Source organism: Platalea leucorodia (genome assembly GCF_965183815.1).
Source record: "Platalea leucorodia genome assembly, chromosome: 5".
Classification (NCBI taxonomy): Eukaryota; Metazoa; Chordata; class Aves; order Pelecaniformes; family Threskiornithidae; genus Platalea; species Platalea leucorodia.
Genome location: NC_138827.1, coordinates 75,932,702 through 75,954,888, shown reverse-complemented (window position 1 = coordinate 75,954,888; position 22,187 = coordinate 75,932,702). Strand labels below are relative to the sequence as shown.

Here is a 22,187-nt window from a genome sequence, read left to right as displayed (position 1 = left end):
TGTTTGCAGGCATCACTGACCCTTTAAGGCAAGCATCAGATCTGCCAAAAAATGTGCTTAGCACAGTCAAGGCTGACAGAGCTTAGACAGATAAAATGAGAAGGGTCATGGTTATGTTGTCTTCTGTTCTTAGGCTTTCTTATGTGCTAAAATCTGACATCACAAAATCTCCTGCCACTTTTACTCTCGCCTCAGGTGTGGTGGTGGTGGTTCTTCTTTTTTGGAGGGGGGGGGAGGTGGGTTTTTGCTGCTGTAAGTGAGCTGTAGGGAAGATATTGAAGGTGGACTCTTTGGTGACTTTATAGTTTAGGGAGCTGCTTTCAAGTTCAAGGGCAGAATGGAAAAATCTCACCAGCACTTGCTGGAAAATGAAAACAGACTTTGCTCAGGAGATGGAGGAGGGAGCTGACATGTTGACAGGCTATGAGAACTGACACTTAAGAGGCTGATAGAGGGCTGGAGAAACAAGTGGCATGGTTGATGTGGTCAAGGAAGGAGCTACAGAGACAATCAAAGAGTCAGCTGATATAATCAGAAGGCAAGGCAGGATGATGCTGCAATAGGTTCAGACATGGAATGGCAAGAGCCTGGCCAGCAGAAATTGGTCCTTGAACAGTGGGAAAAACCTCCCCCCCTTACAGCTGGAGGAGAGGAAGTATCTAAGTGGAAAAGTAACTTGGGTGGATGGCTCTGAGGAGAAGGTTTCACCAAAAATGACATCTTTTTATGAGTGAGAGACCTCCTGAAGGAAACACAAAATCCTGGGGAAATGAAATGGAAATTTCCCTTGCTGGACAAGAGCCGTGTTTGGCTCTGGACCACCAGAGAGGGTGCTTATTGCCTGAAGTATTTTGAAAGCCATGGCTCAGATTTACTACTCTGACAGCACCAACTGGCTGCTGTGTGTGTTGGGCATTTAAATCTGCTTAAATTACATCGTATATCTAAAGTGTAAACCGTAGTCTTTGAAAAAGAAGCCTGTGTGCCATGGCTGCTTCTAGCCTAGGAAAATAGCTCACAGCAGCTAACACCTCCTAATGAATGCACCACTTCAGTCAAATGCTTCCATGTAAGACTGGCCTAAAAATGCTGGTCCCTCTCCTGATGCAGCCTGCTTCACAGGGCTAGATGTGGCCATCCTGGCACTTGTGCTGCCTGCATTTAGTGGTTGTGAGTCTGGCTATGCCTGTTCCTCTCCTCAGTCCGTCTGATGGAGAAGGCATCCCTTTCCTCCAGGGCACCTTAGGTCTTCTGTGCAAGAGGAAGCCGTCTGTTGTTTCTAAGCGGTTCCTGAACTAAAAAACCCACTGCAGACGCCTACACCTACCCCATCTCGTGTAAAGGGACTGACCTGATTCTGTCCCTTCACACAACACATTAAAATGTTTTATGCTGATGGAATATGTTTTACTACTTTTTTCTCCAGTTCCACCTAAGTCCTTAACATGCCTTTCCCTTTACATCTCATGGAATTTAGACAAATAGTTGAGGTCCTCAAATACTTTTTAACAGTCAGTGAAAAACTGTTGCTAGGGTATGAACTCCACCTTTCAGTTTTGTTCCATTTTCATTTGGCTTGCGCAATAAAATCACAATATTTTCCCTACCTTTATTTCAGGGGAGAGAAAGGAGTCATTTTGGTTTGTACGTTTGTATAGATCTGAATTTGTTTTCAGAGAGAAAAAAATTGTGTAGTGGATTTATGTCTGACAGAACATCTATATTCTGTGGGTTTGGCTGGCCAGTTCTCCAGACACAGAAATCTGTCTCCACCTTACCTAACTCTGCTTCTGAGATAGCAGGCAGCCTTTTTTCAGTCAGAATCTTACCTGCATAAACCAGTGGATACTCATCAGAATCAGCCAGCAGTAGCCTTACTGTCTGTTGCACAAAGTATTTTTTTTCCTATTATAATCCAGCCTCTTACTGCTACTTTACTATATTGCCAACATTACCCTTAAACAGTCCATAATACTTTTCTAAAAAATATGACCAATTTTTGCATTGATTTTTCCTTTTTAAATCTGATAGGGTGCAGAAGAAATATGCAATTCAAAACCCAAACAGTCCATTGCTCCAAAACACATGTACCCAGAAACAAATGCAGAAGAGGTGTCAGCTGTGGTGCTTGATGCAGCAATAGAAGATGCTTGGCTGTGAACACAGGACGTGAGCAAGATTGGTGAGAAGTTTTTTAGCCATTAAATTGGTTAAACGGTTTCAGATAATCTAAACAAATAACTCTGTGAAAATGTATTTTTTTTAACAAAACTCACCAAGGCCTGAAACACATCACATTGCAATTACTGCAAAGTCCTTTTTTTGGCCTGAAAAATACCACCTCAGCCCCTCCAAAATCCAGTCACAATATTGCAGTACAAATATTTTCCCCTCCCTGTCAGGCACATCCTCCTTTCAGTTCCCCTTCTTTAGCCTATTACAGGTAAGATGCTTGTCTTCATTTTTTCAGGCTTTCATAGCAGGTGCCCACCATGTTATGAATGATCAGTCAGTATTTAGCACTGCAAAGTTTCCTTCAGCTTCTAATTGCCCTGTAACACAGTGATTAGTTTTGATTTTTCAGCAGGAGACCTTTTTATCTTTTAGAATTATTGACTCATTTAAGACGGGAGCGTCTTCTGGAGGTCACCTAGTCCAGCCTCCCGCTCAAAGCATTTGGAGTTGCTCACCTGGCTGCATACAAGAGCTTCCCCAAGGGTGGGTATTGCAATAACCTTCCTGAGCAACCTGCTCCAGGACTTACCCACTTTTACTAGGAAAACTTTTTTCCTTATGTGCAGCCAGAATGTTCTTTCCCGCAGCTCCTGACTGTTGCCTCTCATCCTTTCATGGGGCTTCTCTGAGAAAGGTCCGTCTCTCTTCCCTGTGACCACCGATGAGACACGTGAGGACAGCGGCCAGAACTGCCACAGCCTTCTGCAGGCTCAACAAACCCACCTCGCTTTCCTGAATACAACATGCTCATTTCCTAACCACCTTTGTGGCCTTCTCCCAGGCTTGCTCCAGTTTGTCAAAATCTCGTACCAAAGGCCCCAAACTGGACACGTTACTCCAGGTGCAGCTTCAAAAGTGCCGAACAGAGGAGTTTTACCCCGTCCCTTCACCTGCTGGCCATGGTGTTGCTGAAGCCGCGCAGCGTTCAGTTAAGCTCTGCTGCCACAAGGGCGCACTGCAGACTTGTGTTCAATTTGTCCACCGCAAAATTTGGGTGTCCCCCCGCCCCGCCCGGGTCCTTTCCCGCAAAGCTGCTTTCTGGTGAGCGGGCCCGGTCTGCGCTAGTGCACGGGGTGGCTCCTTCCCAGAGGCAGGACTTGGCCTTTGTCTGAACCCCAAGAAGTTCCCATCAAACCATGTCTCCAGCTTGCTGAGGTCCCCCCGGCCAGCAGCCTTACCCTCCAGCACGCCGCCTGGAAAAGCAGGCCTCCCCATTTGCTATTAAAAGCCGCACGCTTGCTGAGCGCTCTCCATCCCACTGTACAGGTCACTGGTGAGTATGTTCGGTGTTACTGACCCCTGAGGAACAGCACTCAACGGGCTGTCACAGACGGCAAACGGCTGCCCAACACCTGGAGCTCAGTGGCCCCGGCCACTCTTACAGCCACCTTGTAGCCACCCACCCAGTCCATGCTGCCCCTGTTCGCCTGCAGGGTTTCTCACGAGCCTGACTGAAGTCAGCGTAAGGGCACCCGCTGCTCCCCCTTGTCTGCACAGACAGGCACCTCATCACAGAAAGCACTCAGACTGCTCAGGCATGATTTCGCCTTTGGTAAACCCATGCTGGCCAATCCCAATCACCTACTTGTTTTCATGTGCCCGGATCCTCTTTCTTGCCATTTTTGAAGACAGGCATAAAATTGTCCTTTTTCCAGCTACTGGGGACCTCCCTCAATTGCAGCCTTTCGGAGGCGACAGGCTCGATTCGGCCTCTTCCACTTCTGGCGCTTGGCAGGAGCTGGCTCCTGGCATTCAGCGTCTAGCGCAGTACTCTATCAATACAAATAAATATGAATAGGAAACTAAACCAAATAGAAACATTTCTAAATCAACGTTACTTTAATCCAAAACCATTATAATATCTAAGAATTCTAGATACTCAAAAACATATATATATAGTTTTACCTGAAATGCTGGTCATTCCAATAAATACTTGAGGATACTCAGGATGTCACTTGAAACAAGAATGTTAAGAAAAAAATGGTTAAAAAAAATATACTAGGTGTAGTAAGAAAATCATCATGACCACCGTGACCAGAAGGTGACAGCTGTGAAGATTTACTGTCCAAGCAAGCACGAATAAATAGTACAGTACCTCACTTATTCAAGGTGACATGTTCCAAAGATATACAGTGAGGCTCACTGGCTTATTGCCAGATGCATAAAGATAGTGAAATACTTCCTGCAGAGCTTAAAACAAGCATGCTGTCTGTTTTTCAGACAAATGTGACAAATTCTTTTGCAAAACTTTTCTGAGCATAAAATTTATAGTCCAAGATGACAGAGAAAGGGAGTAAAATAAAGTAATTTATTTTTAATGAAATAATCTCTTTCTTACAGGAAATGTTTATTAGTTTATCAGTAGATGGACTCAGCGTAACGTTATCAGAGGAGTTCAGGTGGTGATACGCACAGGGCAATGTGTGTGCTGGCTTCTGTCTTCTTCCTTCTGCTGACCAAAATCAGAGGGAAAGATTTTATTATCGTTTTGACCTGCAGAAATGAGAGGCACACATACCAGTATCCTGCAGTGGCCATAGAAAATTCTATTTCGATTATTTTTCTTAAAAGTGTACATCTGTATAGACTACTGGACCACGTCCTCTGTTTGATACCCTTTATGGAATTCTTTTGCAGTACAGGGACCACGATCCAGCCACACGCACCAGCAGAAAGTTCCTGCTGGTGTGTCTCTGTCCAGTCTGGATCCTTCCTCTTCTGCTACAGAAAGATGGCAGTGCCAGGTGACAATCCCTGACCAACACAGTGCCCCTTATAACTTTTGACTTCTTGTCCAGGACTGACTTGCAGCTCAGAGTGCAGTGAACAGACCTAGAATAACAGACACATGAGAGGATGTGATCCTACTACTTTAACCTTACTACCTTAGTGGTTTGCACATTCAATATATTTATTCAAAATGTTAACTGCATTGCAAATATTATATTTCAGTGCTAGTTCTTTGTTATAACAAATCCATGAATTTCATAACCAGCTGTCTGTAATGATATTAGACCTCAGGAGAAAACAACCTAACATATTAAAAAAGCAGCCGATAGCCTTTGTACAAGTATGATACAAATTTTCCTTCCCATGCAGAGCTCGTTTCTAGAATGTGAGATCCCAGCATGCATAATGAGAGTGTTTGCCATTTATCATGTAATTATTATCTTAAATGCTCAGTCCTGCATGTCATGGACAAAACTTTGGTGGCAAGCGGAGCTACAGTACACAAAATATAAGTTAACACAGCAAAGAGTACAAAGGGTGTTGAATATGAATCTGAACGTGAGTCTTCCTTGGCTTACAATCATAATCTTTTAGCTCCTTGTGTTTCACAGGTTAAGTAATTCCTCTCGTTGCTGAATGACATGACACATTCTTTCTCTCTTATCGACCTAAATATTTCTCCAGCGTAAGCTGCTCTTTGAAATAACCAGCTGTCCAAGAAATCTACACACCCCTGGCCGGTCCCTTCCTTGGTACAGGTTTTCTGTATTTTATATGGGAACATTTTCAATTGCAGAAACTTGTAATTGCTTTAAATTTCTCATCACCAACAGTAGGTTATAAAAAGCAGGTAAAACAGTGTTTTAATACATAGGCAACTCTTGTTTACTGAAGAACCAATTAAAATACACAGTTCTTTAAACCTATCTCATGTTGGACAGAACAGGCTTCCCATGCAAGTAACTCCTCTGAAAGTAGGTAAGCGGTTAAACCTGACTCCCTACAAGCATGAGTTACACAATCAGACACAAACAGATGCACATGGAAGAGTGCCCACCCGCACCACCTTGTAAGGCTCACAGTCTGCAGGATTCATACAACTGTACCGGCTTCCCCAGAGGATGCTGCAAGCCCCCTTACCTACCCCTTTGTAGGTGATTCTCCAGCAAACTATCCTCTCACAACACAGCTGACTGCTCCACTGAATAGTGGAAATTGGGCCGAATTACACTTGCAGAAAATGGTCTCTAATATGTTGCAACTATGAGGTATATGTTGGTCTGTAAATTCTTTATAATAAAGTTCCTGAAATTTTTATTCCTTGGCCTTTGTGGATTTGTAATAGCCCTGTTGGCTTTGTATTACCCCTAACAGCCTTACAGTTGAGTCTTTTTACTCTTGCACTCTTTACTTTTCACTTTGTATTAACAAAGAAAAGATTTTTACAGAACAGATCAAGCTTTTCAGCAGGGAAAAAGATCATTTCAAAGCTTCCCCATACACCTGGCTTCAAAAGCCTGCTGCATCAAGCAGCTGCCTGTTTTGCCCATGCTTCAGAGCAAGTCCTGGCTCCAAAGTAACCTGCTTCCAGTCTCAGGTATGCCCAGGCTGGTTTTAAAGTTAATCCTTAATCTCCATCAGAGATGGCATAACCGTGTTGTAGCATTTTGGCGGTGCAATAATAAACCCATAATCACCCACCTGGCTCTACTGCGTCTTCCTCTGAATCTCTCATGTACTGAATGTTTACAGTCTTACTGCAAAAAAGCCCCAGTAAAGGCTGTAACAGGATGTAGCAAGGAAGATGTTAAAACACAAGGGAAGTAAACACAGGTTCTGTAATTATACTTTATTGCAACTCTAATGCTTTGCCTGCTCCTGAAGACTCCTTTAACTAAATTTGTTTGTTCCAGGCTTTTTTTTTCTGTACCAATTGATAAACACAAGAAGCATGTCTATTTTTCTTATTATTTTATTGAAAAGGTACATTTAAAAAAATACACAGACATTTTACTATTATGGATTGCAGATAAAGATGCTCTAAAAGTTAATTCTATTTTTTTTTTCCTTTCTTCCACCTGTTGTCCCCATTATCACATAATGACTTCAGTCTGAGTACTGCATATTGATATCACCTTTATAAAAGGGTTGGGGAGGTAAGAAGATAGGTGGGGCATTACTGCAATATATTCAGTAAACAGAGAATACGGTCAATTATAAATATTTTATGTTCTGTACATTATTGCATTAAGGAGCCACAACGTTATGCAGCATCGTTACAAAGGAACCTAGTTAGAAATGAAGAAAAAGGATATTTACGTACAAATACATGGATGCATTGTCATCTTGAACAATGCACGTGAGCTGTGGTAATGTGCAATTGAAAAGCTTCTTTTTCTCTTTAAACATTGCTTAGCAACACCAGTAAGGAAACAACAAAAATAAGTTAAATGGAAGTAGCAAACAAGTAGTAATCTTAACTATATGTTATATGGCTTTCTATTTTTAATTTCTCTAAATAATAAAGTGTGACACAAAAGAAATAATTAAAAGCTTCAGCGCTGCATTGCTTTCAAACATTTGCACAGAAACTAAAAATATTAAAATCAGACATGTGATACATCTTTAGTACTGCACAAGATACACGAGTACTGGGGCCTAGGACAGTACACAATCCCTGTCAACAAGAGCACACTGAAAAATAAAAAAAGGTCGCAATTTATTTTTGAGATGTTATCCACAATCAAGCATTTGGTTCATCTACCTTTTTTTCCACATTAGATTTTACCCCATTGGTTTTCAGAGAAGTATTTACAGAAGTGTGAGCAAGGAAGACCCTAGTTTTCAAGTCTGTCAGGAAAACATTTTATGTTCCTTGATTCCAAGGTGCATCATATACATTGCAAAAAAAAAAAAAAAAAAAATTAAATAGATGCATGAATCTTTAATGACATAAATTTTATGAGCAATTAAGTTTTTAGTAAATCACTCTCTATTTGGATTAAAAAAGGAAAGACAGAGAGACTGAGAGAGTTGTCTAGACTCCAAAATGCAGTACCCTCAATGATGAATTTTATGGTGTGGGTGGTTGAGATGCCACACTGGATGGCATTTCAAAAGAGAAAGACATTTTAAAATCTCGACCCCCTTCCTGCTTTTCTTTTACCCTTTCTACTGGCCATAGTTATCTCTTTTTCACATCAATAAATTAGTATGGTGCAAAAAGTATGGAGGCAGGCGTTGCACGGATGGGACCATGGCCTGGCCTGAGGAGAGCTGGTGGTATTGCAGGTGCCTGGAACAAGGAGGCAGAGGGACGGGGAGGAAGGGACAGAGCCGACGATACAGCTGCAGCCGCAGCGAGAGGAGATGAAAGGAAAGCAGGTGCCAGCGGCTTAATCATGTCCTTCTGGAATGCAAGTTTTGCCTGGAATAAAACACACAAAAAAGCAATGTAAATACAGTTCTCCCCATGCCCACTTTTACATGAGGGAAAAAATGAACCCTGACAAACGGCATGCCGTGGTTTCTCACAGAAGCCTCATGTCAGCTGCTTAGAAATTTTACCCACATTGTCTTCTTACTCCCAAGGCAATTAAAGCAACCAAATTGTATATTTAAAGATACATAAATCTCTTGAGTGTAGGGGCAGTCACACTGATGTTTAGAAGGAAGCATAATTTGCAAGTGAACAACACTAAATTATATAACTGGGCAAGAAATATTAAAAAATGTGATTTAAGACTTCAATGCCAAAAGTCAAATTTTTCACTTGCAAAAATGAATTGTAGAAAAGTAGAGTGGTCAAGATGGGAAACTAGTATTAGTCCAGTCAGCTTTTTACCTGCCAATGCAGAGCTGCTCTTTTCAAAATAGAAATATTTTTTAAAGATCAATACCAGAAAGAATTTTTTCTGAAGGAATTATTACTTGGTTTATGATCTAGAATGGTTGCTGGCGCTTGTGGTGAAAAAGCTAACCAGAAATATATACACTACAGTCTCACTGAAAATAGTTTGTACACAATCACCCCCAATTTGTGGGGGCAAAGATACGCATGTCCTCCCTTTATTTGTGGAGGTCTCTCCTTATGCAATAGATGATAAAATGATGTATTACACAAGTGACGAAGATTAGTGTGTGCAGAATCTATCAAATGGGGAGACTTAGAGAAAGCCTGCAGCATTTTCATTTGCCTCTATACAATTACAAAGACATATTAATATTTCAGCTTTTAAAGGCTTTTCATATGCTTACTTTTGTGCACACACATTTGCATCTCTCTCTTTCCAACCTATAAAGTGTTTTTGTGCCATAGGTGGCATGCACTTTTCCCTAATGAATAAAATACAGGCTGAGTCATGAGCATTAAACATACAATCTGTGCTGTGCGAGAGCCAGCCTGAACTCCAGCTGCAGCTGACTGGCAGAACCAGCTTGGGGAATTCCTGGAAATGCAGGTGGATGTGAAAGGGGAACAGCTGGGGGCACAAAGGCAGGAGAGCTGTTTTGATAGCCAGTGACAGACACAGCCCGAGCATGCAGGTAGGCAATCAATTCTCCTAAACACCTGATAACTCTTTTGGACCAACATGATAAATCCACACAGCACTCTGTTTTGCTGTATGCGGAGAATGAGCATTAATATTTTTATATCTTAACATCTTATGTCCTTTTCCCTGACTGCATCCATCGTAACTGAGAGTTATCTCAGGTGCCCAGAAAGACAGAGTATATACATTGCAGCCTTCAAGGAGAAGTGCACTAGCCCAGCAGAGCCGATACCTTTCCACAGGGCACACGGTTCATTCCCCATTCCACTGATTACTCCCTTCTTCCTAGCAGTAAATAACACTCACGGTGCTGTCTGCGTGCCTTTGGGCAGACAGAATACATAACTATCTTTGAATCTGATCCCCGTGCAGATTCAGCCTGCAGGGGGAGAAACGCTGCCGAAGTGTCAGGTCTGGCATGTTCCCGTCTCTGTGCGGTGGGAGTTCCCAGGGTCACAAATTCACATAGACAGTGATGAGAAATAAAAATACTTACTGCTAAAATACTTGGGCTGCGCTGCAGTTTGTTGTAAGGACTATATTTAGGTTTCATAGGCTTTCCTGCAACTCTGTCCTTATGCCTTCGGCTGGAAATGTGCTGAAATAAATATCCTCACATTTAATTAGCTGTTTAAACATTTCTCAGTTTTGAGTTTGAAATTGATTTATCAGCAGGATATGCCTAAGCCCCTGTTTGTAAGATAAAGCAGGTTCTTTAGAGAGAGCAAAGATGAGTTTTGCTAAATTAAACATAACAATTTGGAGCACATCAAATAGAGAATCAGAAACTAGTCAAATACAGCGAATTCTGTGATCCGAGACAGGCTCTGCAAATTACTGATATTTTGGTTAGAATTTCCTTTTTCCACTTGAGAAGCTTTGAACCAGGCAGAGCTGTAATCACTAGGTCATAGGGATATTCAGAAGTAGGAGGTAAATTTCAGTCTCGCTGGTGCCGTTCAGTTGTATAAATAATTCAATATCAGCTGAAGGAAGAACCAGTACTCGGCGATACATCTACACCACGCAATTTAATACTATCTTAGAGATCACTGAAATAACAGGGAATGAGAAGACACATCCGCACAGCACAGCACCGTCCAGTTAGAGATTCCGTTTGGGTATCAGAAACAACGTATTTGTATTGGCAGAGCTCTGAACCCAGGCCTAACTGGCTCGGACAGAGCAGAGCTGCATGTTCATACAGCAACACTGTTAATGATAATGTTGCTCTACAAAATTCAGACATATCTACAGTATTACCCTCCTGCTGATTGTTCTAAACCAATAGATTCAAGTCACATTCTCCTTCTCACATAATATTAAAAGGTATCCCAGCACCAAAAAAGGAATTCAGGGAATCTCAACCCAGAATTTCTTCCATTTGGGAGACCAAAGTTCGAATCTCTCTCTTGAGCCACAGCAAACTTTTAAACTAGATCTGCTATGTTATTCATTGATACTGACACCTTGTCCACCTCTGCTTTACACTCTCAAGCCCATTTTTTCCCAGATGTGAACTTGACCTATGGTGAACTCTTTAGAAATAGTTGTGGGATGACAGAAAAGAAATACTAAGTTCACCTTTTGCCAAAACATCTTCCCACAGACCTACATCCCACCTATAATATTGCAATCCAACTAAAACCAACAAAGGAGCCCCAGATACAAGCCCCCAAGCTACCTGTTTAAGTTGAATTTCTGAATTAACATGGACATCACAGATTTCACAATGAAACGTCTTGTTCTGCAGTCCTGAGCCTTTACTGCCATTCTGGACCTTCAGCCGGGATCCAGGTCTAGGGTAAGACTTGATGGGACCAGCACCGTTCCGAGCCTCGACCATGGTCTTGTGCTTGGAGCCTAATGGGCAAGGAGACGCAGGTGAGTTAATGATCAGCAACATATAACCATGTCCATTAGTCTTGGGACTTTCTGTAACACATTTATCTGCAAGACGTAATGGTTAAAGTCACCACAGATCAGGATTAATGATGACTCTGTTTTTGGTCAGTGTAGCTCCCACTTCCTTGATCTAAAGGGAAGCCAGACAATGGAAGAAGGGTTTGTACAAAAAGGGAACAACAGGCACGCTGGACCACAGCTTCTCTGTTTGGGGGCAACGTGTGGCTGTATGGCCAAGGTGTTTGTTCTTACTCTTCTGCCAAAATCCACATAGCTGGTGAATCACGAAAAAGGGCCAAGCCAAGAGTGGGAGATGAACCACAGCGATCACTCAAAACCTGCCTAGGAACAGGAATACTTCAGTAAGTATCCTCTGATTTGGAAGAAATGGCTGCTTTGGCCATTTCAAGAATGGATTACAGCTGTAAAACCAGCTTCAATGGTTTGTTAACAAGCTTTACATCACCAGCACACCACAGAGCAGCCAGAGCACATTCGGGATTGCTGCTTGTGGCCTTTTAAAGGAAGCATATCTAATTCGCAATAATCAAAAGATTCTAGGACATCTAGGAAATATAAGGAGCCCACCCTAAAATTATCAAAAATATCAAATAAAAAAAAAATACTATAAGTTGTACCAGCAAAAAATCCAGACACTAGAGATTGTGAGATGAAATATGAAAGAGAGAGAGAACCGACATTTTAGAAACCTTCGTGTTACAGAAATCACTACGATCATACTATGATCCCCACTTTGGAGGTCTGATGGATTCTGATTAGGTAACATGAACTGTAGGGACTTTGTCAACTAAAAGTTTATAGATTACATGAAGGACAGTTCAAAAAAATTTAGAGAGCGCTTTAATAAAATATCAAACACCACACATGAAACTGTCATTAACAGAAATGTTTTTGTAACTTGCCATTTTAAGTTTTAACTAAAAGAGTCTTCAGTGAAGCATGGCCACCACAGCGACAGAAAACCAGCTTGTTACACAGACTTTTAAAAATGATAATTTTAAAAATAACACACACCTGACTTGCACTGTATGAGTACTCACCTGTATTATGGGCTTCTAGTTGTGACAAGGAATTCACAGCCACTTTGCATAACGAACAGTAAAGTAGTTTTTTGGCTTTTTCCTCTTCTGACTCAGAAACTGTGTTAGGGGCTCCATTTGTGCTCTTGGAGGATGAGGCAGGTGTTACAGGTGCCACTGCTGCCACTCCAGGTTTGGGAAGAAAAGGACCCACTTCTGTACTGGACTGCTGACTTGCACTATTGGGTTTTGCTTTCCCTTTATCTTCTAAAAGAAGCAAAATACATATGTCATAATATGCTGCACACAAAAAAAATCATACAGTAATTGTCCTGTGGTTTTAGTGAACCTAACACAACAGGGGCCTAATTCATCTCATTTTACACAGGACAGCAGCATCCTTGAAATCTTGTTAAAATCCTACCATGAAATGTGTGTAATTTGACAAAAGGGGTGATTTTCCTGTTTTTAAGGTTACCAGTGAATAGCAATGACTTCAACAAGCTCGTGCCAGCTGTTGTTGCTGTCATGCTGCGTTTGGCCAGTTGAAAGGAGCCCAAGCAAGCCCAAAGGCAGCCAGGGTTAAGGACTGGAGAGTGCTCAGAAACACGTGAGCCTTTGCACTGGGGATTACAAAAATATTTCTGAAAAGCAATATATTTGTCTTTGGAATGGCTCAAGTTTCTCAAAGTCACTGGGAGGACACTGAAAGGCTCCAGCACCATCTTGACATATGATATCCCTCATTTCAGTTACAGGAGTTGATTATGGTACTACACTACACACATGAACACAGCTGTCAGTATTTTTAGGTTTTTCGAAGAACAATTCCGCATATATCTGGAGGTCAGATGGCTCTGACATGCATTCAGTGCATTCCTGTATCACTTCACAAGCACGAGTCAATCATCTGTCCTCCCATGAGACAGGTAGGCAGGTATTACTTCATTTAACAGATGGCAATTGCAAGGCAAGAGATTAAATGTCCCAACTGTGCCTAAAGAGGAACTTTGTGCCAGAGCCAGTATTCAAATGCTCCTTGCCTACGTGCTGTCTACAACGGCTCACTGCATTTTAAGCTGTTCAACTGCAGTCCTTGTGACCACAAGCCATACTAGCTGCTGGCAGTAAAACAAGCTCACCTATGAAGAACATGGGATGGGAGGGGGACAGTATAGTGGTTCTGGTATGAGCAACCCTGACAATATGGACATAAGAAATGATTGTGTGAGTGACCTGTTGTCACTCTGAACAAGAATCAAATTTTATCATCTAAGCAAGTACAATATCTACATAACAGCAACCCCTTAAAAACTACTCATATCCCATTTGAAACCTATGGCACAGTTTTAAATAGTATTGAATTGATTTGAAAAACTAGGTTCTATTTTGAGCGCTTGGTTATTTTTGAATATGGGCTGTTGCACTTTATGTTTACAGCTACCAGACTTTGCCTCAACATCACTCTGTGTATCAGGCCAATGCTGTGCTACCAAGAATTCTGAAAACAGGACTGTACCCCCTACAACAAACACTTGAGAGTGCATATGAACTATGAACAGGCATCCTGAAACTACAACCCACAGTTGTTGGCGTATTTCCCAGAAGTGCATTGCAGTACATCAATTTCAGATTGTTAAAAACCAGGAGAAAGAAAATTCTAATAAAAGAATTATTATTTTTTAAAATAGTGATAAAACTACTTTTAAATTACATGATATGAACTGTATTAAACATTGAAAATGATCAAGTACAAAGACTACTATTAGGAGCAAATTAATGATAAAACCAGATTCTGAAGGTATTTTGATTGATAAAGTATGACAAAAGAAAGTGATGTTAAATCATAGTTCATAGACTATTCAATTTTAATGTCTCTATAGTAATAAGTCACATCTGCAAAAATCTAGAACACATTATATGACTTGTGAGTCTTCATAAAATACACACGTTTAATAAATAGCATTTGCTAGCATTTGAAATTAAAGTTTTCAATATGAAAAGTTCTCAAAGGTGCTAACATCTACAAAGGAAACACACTGAACCTCTGCCATTTGTGAATTCACATTACAGGGAAATAGACTTGTTGTTGTTGTCCTATGCAATATTATGCCAGACTGCAAAAGACATAACACCAGGATATATGTGAACCTGAGTGCAATAAAAGGAAGGTTCCTCCTTAAAAGAATAATACACCTGCAGAACTACAAGCTGTATATTAATATATAGAGACTACACTTCTGGTTTGGAGGTTTTTTTATGTTGTCTCCCATGTACTTTTTTTAATGTAAGCATAAAGATTTGGTGCTTTTGAAACACTTCCTAGAGGCAGAAATCATCTTCTCCTGTGAGAGAGAGAACACGAGGGGGCCAGCAGGAATGCCAGCTGATGCGCACCAGGGTGCCAAGTCCACCACTAAACCATGTCCCTAAGCGCCACATCTACCCATCTTTTAAACACCTCCAGAGACAGGGACTCAACCACTTCCCTGGGCAGCCTTCCAATGCTTGACTACCCTTTCTGTGAAGAAATTTTTCCTAATATCTAATCTAAACCTCCCCTGGTGCAGCTTGAGGCATTTCCTCTTGTACTATCGCTTGTTACTTGGGAAAAGATACCGACCCCCACCTCACTACAACCTCCTTTCAGGTAGTTGTAGAGAGTGATAAGGTCTCCCCTCAGCCTCCTTTCCTCCAGGCTAAACAACCCCAGCTCCCCCAGCCGCTCTTCATAAGAGTTGTGCTCTAGACCCTTCACCACCTTCGTTGCCCTTCTTTGGACACACTCCAGCACCTCAGTGTCCTTGTAGTGAGGGGCCCAAAACTGAACCCAGTATTCGAGGTGCAGCCTCACCAGTGCAGAGTACAGGGGGACAATCACTTCCCTAGTCCTGCTGGCCACACTGTTCCTGATAAAACCAGGATGCTGTTGGCCTTCTTGGCCACCTGGGCACACTGCTGGCTCATATTCAGCCTGCTGTCGACCAACACATAAGCTGGCCACCAGCTGATGTAATACATCAATTTTTAAAATATTCCCTAGATTTACAGTGTTTTCACTATTCATAATACAAAGCAATTCTAGAGTATATAATGAATAACAAGCTAACAAGAGAACTTCTAGAAAACTAGAGAGAAGTTACCAGCATCCAGCTGGGCTCAATTCTGCCAGTATCTCAGCTTTTGGAAAGAACCTCAGTTCACATAATACTACCATCATTTGGAAAGCTTCCTGACACAAATAAGCTCTTCATCCATGGAGATGTATGTGTATAAAGAGAGACACACGCCCCTCTATGAATTAATGTTTCCTTCCACCATTCTAAACGCTTAATGCAGAACATCTTCAAAGATCATAATTGTAAGGTTATTATACAGTTTAACTCCCACAGAAAGTACACTGAGCTAAGTGCATATTTGTCACTGCAGTGGGGCCAGGATTGGGTTTTCCTGGCTTCTAAAATCAGAAAATTGCACTTCTCCAAATGGGCTTTTGATAACAGCTTATTGTTTTCAATCCACAGAATTCAAAACACCATTACTTACAGTTTTATGTTTGAGACAGAAATTCCAAGTATTCAACTGCTCAAAGCACAGGAAATGCAAATCGTATGTATATACAAAGCACAAAGAAGATTACTCTCTTATTTGTACTTATAGCACAGGGCTAACAAATAATATCTCCATGCAGAAATCAGAAATGTAACTGTTAATGCCTGCGTGCATATACATACTTCCAAACTGTAATCACCGTATAAAAGACATGTAGATGGTTAGATGCAGTGGTAGGATTATAGTCCTCTTGCTATTTCTGAAGGCAAGTATTATTGAGAATAGGCTCAAATTTGCTCTGATTTCCACCTGGGCCAAGCCCATGGAGCCCAGCAGAGCCAGGCAGAGGCCAAAGAAGTGCATGAGTGAGCCCACCCTGCCCAGGACCAGGGCCGTACCACTGGCTTCTGCTGTACCGCTCTGCAGAGCGCAGCTGGAAACAGGAGGTCACAGCAGTACCAACCTCCTCCCAGAAAACTGCAGCTGTGATTCTACCTGAGTCAGGGTCAGGTTGAAATGTTTACATCCTAACTCACATGCAAGGGGTTCATTTAAAATCTGACCCATACTGTTGCACTGTACCCGACTATGTTCTTTTTCTACACAGAAAGGCCATATTTCATCTGTGTTAAATTCCTGTCTTTAAATTAAGTCTCCTTTTTCCTCCAGACTCCAGAGAATTAAATCAATGGTTCATTTCAAGTTCTTACTGAAGCCTGAATTTATTCTGAAATAGAGCCCAAGGAAAAAATAAAGCTAGCTAATTAAGTATTGCTTTGGGCTCGGTAATATCAATGCTCTTGTCGCCTACTTACATTGTTTCAATTCTGCTTTGAAGTTGTTTTCACATATTTCTGGTTGTTTGCCTTATGTTTGTGTCAGCACCATGTTAGAATTCAAGACTTATTTATCTAATTAGTACTGCCTCACTTCAGCTGTATGTACCAAAGTCAGGACACAGCGCAGGATAACATCTGACAGGTTCAAATCTAACAGGTTCTAGCTCCCAGAGCAAGACCAGCTTAAGAGATTTACCAATCTTTGCAGGACATGCCACTCCCACTACAGTTGCTATGGCATAATCTACAGGACCTACCTGTTACTGCTGACATCCTAGTCCAGCTAAGTGAATGGGGTTTGCCCTAGCTCAAAAAGGGGCAAAAATGTTATCATAAAACTTTTTCCCTCTGACACACAACATGCATCTCTTCTTTTCAGTTATTTTCTTTCCTGGTGAACAACTGAACATGAATGCTCTGCCTCTGGTCATAGTCCAGCAATGAATGCAGTCCACGCAGAAAGCAAAAAGAATATTCCCCCCCCGCCCCAACCACTCCATTAAGCAGTTTGGTTTATAAGGTACCTTTAAGAGAGATCGCTTGGTTTACTTTGTGATTTGTGTGAAGTTTACTATTTTATAACATATATGTATTTGCACATTATAAATTTATGTTTTAAAATGATCTCTTACCATACTAAAATGTGCCTATAGGTATTGCTTTCTATTGCTAGGAAATAACTTTTTTTTTTTTTCCTTTTCAGTGTGAGTGACGATTTTGGTGCATGTTAGGTAGAAGATCTAATTTGGACTTCATCACGAACATATATGTACTACTTTCAGTGGAAAAGTAACTTAAAATTCAGATTCTTAATTCAGAATTGAGATTCTTAATACAAATAAAAGCAAACAGAATTCTAAAAGTCATGTATAAATCTAGAGATTCAGCATTCAGTTTTGCACCTTTCCTTGTGCCAGGTCCTTCACTGCATCCCCCAGCTGCAGGCACTGAACAGCAGCCATACAGAAAGTACTTACAATAGAAGGGCAACGCAGACATTGCAAAGTGGCCACTGCTGCTCGAGACAACCCTACACCGAAGCTCCTTTAAGAGATTTGCTAATTTCCCATCCTAGAAATGGAGATTTGTTTTTATAATTCTTCCACCTGCTCGCACAACAGAACATAGTGCCAGCTTAGAAAAGAGCATAATTGAAAAAACTGCTTTCGTCAGTCTAGATATTTATGGTTCTCCTTTGTAAAGGTAAGAAAATAGTAAATACTTGGGCTCCTTTTCTTCTTGAAAAACCTGAAGGAAAGAGCCATGCAATTTCTAATGCAATTTTCAGCCTAAAACAGCTACATTAGGAGAAACACAGCAACAAAATAATTTAATGTATAACTGAATTACTGCATGGTTATCGACGCTATGCAACCGATGAGCAGAACTGATGCATGGAAAGGTGCAAATCCTTTGGTGCAATCAGCCTTGTCTACAGTGTTATATTACAGTACCACATCACTACTGAAAGAATGACTTTTAAAAACATGGACAGCTTGATGACCCCGAACACCTTCAATTAATTTCTGACCATGCCACTGCCTATGGTAACTAAAACCAAAAGTGATTTCTGAAAGGAAGGGTTTATGTTTTATTTATGGGTTACGAGAAATGTGGTGCAAAGATTGTCTTATTGCCTTGAGTTCACGTAAGTTGTGTTACAGGGAACTGGTATTAGTCTGAAGTGTTGATTTTTGAGAGTAACTGAGACTTTGAGGTAAAGCAAGCATATCTCCCAAACCAGCAAATCTGTACTGAGTGAAACCAATTTTCAGGTTCTCCCTATAATTTCAACAGCTCCAAATATGCCTGTGAATATTGGGCTGCATTAAACAACCTCTGAAGCATACAGTGATTACAGAATGGGCAGAGGAAATCAATCAGGTTGTCAGACTACTGTATGTAGGGCTCTTTCCCTGATCAACTGTGTAGCAAAGGTAAAATCAATTACATTAATTACAGCTGTATACAATCCAAGAAATTTTGCTGAAAAGCTTATCGCTGTAGCTAAACTGGCATCAATAAAGACCAAGTAAAAATGTGTTTATTGAAAAATAAAATTCTCAGTTAAAATTTGACATTATAGATGCTTGGCACATCCGACATAAAACTAAAAAGTGAGCCTTATTTCTCACTACACTTTTTCCTCCTACTCTTCTTTATAAAATATGCCCATTGACAATGCTAAAGAGAGGCAAGTTAGTCGGTATTACTAAAATCGGTCATTTGACCTTGCTGTTCTAAGCTTTCTGCAGACAGAACAATTAGGTGGTCCCCAGACCAAGCGAGGTATGAAATCACAAAAGAGATAGAACAACCGGTCACCAACACAGGCAGCCAAATGTCTCACAAGCTCTTTTCTGTTTTTCAATCCATCACAGAGAAAGAGAAATTTTCAAAGGTGAGACTAACAAAATTAAGTTTGGCACCTGTTTGCAGAGCTCTTCACAAATAGTACCAGGAAAACCGGGAAGCTGTTTGGGAAGCTGGTTTCAATGGCTGATGGGTGGTAGGTGCAAGTCAGCATCTTGAAAGTACATTACAAAAGACATACAAAGGTATGGAGAGCTTTGAAAGTGAAGGACATGAAGAATTTGGAGAGAGAAAAATCAGTAGCTTTAGCTGTACCACAGAAATATTGTAACAAAATTTGCAGCATTTAAAACAAACACATGAAAGTAGAGAGATCACAGTCAAAGAAGTTACAAGCCTGGCTGAAAGTAATCAAGGGAGATATTAAGAAGCCATGACAAAATAAAATCAAGGTGGGGAAAACTTATTTAGCCACACTGTACTTGAAGGACTGACTAAACAAACCCTAGGATCTACCCTGGGACACAGGCTTGGCGCAGAGAGAGAGGACCCACAAGTTCATCATATTGGAAACAATAGTTGCTGTACATCTCTTTGCCCTGAAATAAGACACAGAGGGAGAAGATGACCAATGACCAAATTAATAGAAGGACAAGAAGGGCCGCCTCCAATATATTAGCAGAAGAGCTACTGAACAGAAAGGCAGACAATAGCTCCAGTAAGAAAAGCAAGTTTCAAAACACTGTTCTTCACAGAAAGTCTTATCTTCTGCTGGCTCACGCTGCTATAAAGGAATAAAGCACACACTTACACAATTAATTATCCTTTTTATGAAGAAAAAGATGAACACTATGAGTAATCTATGTCATAAAGGCAATAGCAGGAAAGCAATTAAGTCACTAGTGGTCACAACCTTTACAGCATTTGCAAGCGCTCTGTCCTGCATCTCAGCATCACTCAAAAAAAACAACGAAGAGCATTAGATTATTTCTTGACACTCATTAACACAGAGTTAGCTAACTTTGATAAGGGATTTCAAAATCTTTTTTGTGTTATCTCCACATTTGCTGAATAATGAGACTCTAATGGCTGTCAGACAAAATACCTACTTTCTCACCAGTTGTGCAGTCTACTGAGAAATGAGGCTGAAAAACCCGTAGGGCTCTGTTCTAGAAAAATTCCACTGCAAACCTACATGCAAATCAGGCAGCGCAGTGTATCTATTAACCCCTTGATTACCTTTGGTTTTCGTAAAATGTTTTTTCTTGTACTTCAGGCCTGTCTGGTAAATGGCTAGGTTTTATACAATGAAAGGTTGTTACATGAAATAAACCTGTCTGACACATTCTAAAGAAAACCAATTTTGTTTCTATACAAAGATGAGAAACAAATGGAAGCTATAAATACAAAGCTTTTCATCTCAAACACAAATGTGCACTGAAATAAGCTACAACATATTTTCTTGAGATACTGAAACTAGATCAGGAAATGTCTGGATGGCTCTGCAATATTGAGTGAACTCTCTAGCTAGACTGATTATTCGATTAACTGCACCACTACTTTCCAATGGGCTGAGCTGAAGCATCTTTTTCATTTCAGAAGTACTGCTTGTTTGGCTATGGTACAACAGTGATGTTGATACTTAATTTCTTAGATATTTTATTTCTGATTTGGCATACCAAAGACTCCAGGGAATTTTCTTACAAGGGAACTTGTCGTTTTTTTCAGACTGCAAAATTGTTTGCAACTGATCAGATTAAAGATGTAATGGTACAGAGGTTTGGTTTTGAAATTCTGGATGGGTTTAATCTTTCTGAAAGCAAACTGATGAAAATCAGAAAATATTCAGAAGTACACACAGTTCTGCAACTGTAAAATCTTGCCCTGCAACATCCTTTTCTACACCTATTTGTACACCTTCTTGAACAGAGAGTGCCTGCTGCTCCAATTACTGGGGTGTCTGAGATGATCCAACTATATCACCTACAATTTTTAGTCAATTCCTTGCATAGTTGGGGATTCTTGGGGAATTGTTTTTGGTTGGTTGGCTGGTGTTTTAGGTCTGTTTTACTGACCAAGATCAAGAAAAATCCGGGTGCATTCACCGGGGAGGAGGGGGGAGGGCATTCACATTTCAAAAATCAATTATTTTATATTAACACAATGCAATTTCTCTGTGCAAAAGCAAGAGGTACAAGAAGAAGGGTTGATTCTGCACTGTTAGACAAAATGAAGGAGTGTACGTACTATGTCTGGAGCACACAAACTAACTTCTAACAGTCACTTGAAGCAACTTATGTTGTGTCTCCATTTCACATGCTTGTCTTCAATTCTGCTTTTTTACAGAATGCAGGTTATATTGGACTTCTCTTCCTCATTTGAAAAGAGTAATACATTTTTTCCCCCCTTTTACAATTTTTAGACTGAATAGGGTGAACAGGTAACTATGGTAAATGCAGTGCGATAGTTCTGGAGAAAACCAGCTCGTCTACAAACACAAATACAATTTCCTAGTGTACATTGCCAATACCTAATTTCTCAGTGACACATCGCACCCCTGGTATAGTAGGTTGGGAAAACTTTCATTAGAATTTTGTTCATAAAATTCAGCAAGATCAGTAGCACTATGCTGCCAGCAGTTGAAAACAAGGTGGATCTAACCAGGGGACACGTAACAGCACACAGCTAGCAAGGGCGGACGTCAATTTAACAAGTATCCATAAAGTGAGACTATCCAACAGCTTAGTCTTCCTGGGTCCTGTTGCTGTATGTCTAGGCAAATTTACTTTACATCTACCTTAACCTTTTATCTTTTCTGAGCTATGCCAGTCTGTATTGGCTGGAACAGAAAAATTTAAGAGTTGGACAATTATAATACAGTTTGGGCAAAGTTTGAAATATAGCGTAAGTTCTGTTATTACAAAATGTGACTCTCATCTGGGTGAAAGTATATGTTTTTGCTAGTTAAGCTTATCTTTTTCTGACAACAGACATCTATTATTTTGTAAATATTTTATATT

At 40.6% G+C, this 22,187-nt stretch overlaps 1 protein-coding gene across 2 annotated transcripts in view; it reads right to left on the bottom strand.

The window, feature by feature from the left end:
• Nucleotides 1-8,173: 8,173 nt before the first annotated feature.
• The window catches only part of ZNF385B (zinc finger protein 385B), a gene marked incomplete at its 3' end in the record, with an annotated part of 151,548 nt that continues 137,534 nt past the window's right edge, over nucleotides 8,174-22,187 (bottom strand). For both annotated transcript variants that reach the window (XM_082312261.1, XM_082312260.1), the window contains 4 exons: nucleotides 12,485-12,730; nucleotides 11,203-11,381; nucleotides 10,015-10,116; nucleotides 8,174-8,392 (listed from right to left, as the gene is read on the bottom strand). In XM_082312261.1, coding sequence (XP_082168387.1) covers nucleotides 8,174-8,392; nucleotides 10,015-10,116; nucleotides 11,203-11,381; nucleotides 12,485-12,730 — 746 coding nt within the window. The remainder of the gene's footprint in view (nucleotides 8,393-10,014; nucleotides 10,117-11,202; nucleotides 11,382-12,484; nucleotides 12,731-22,187) is intronic.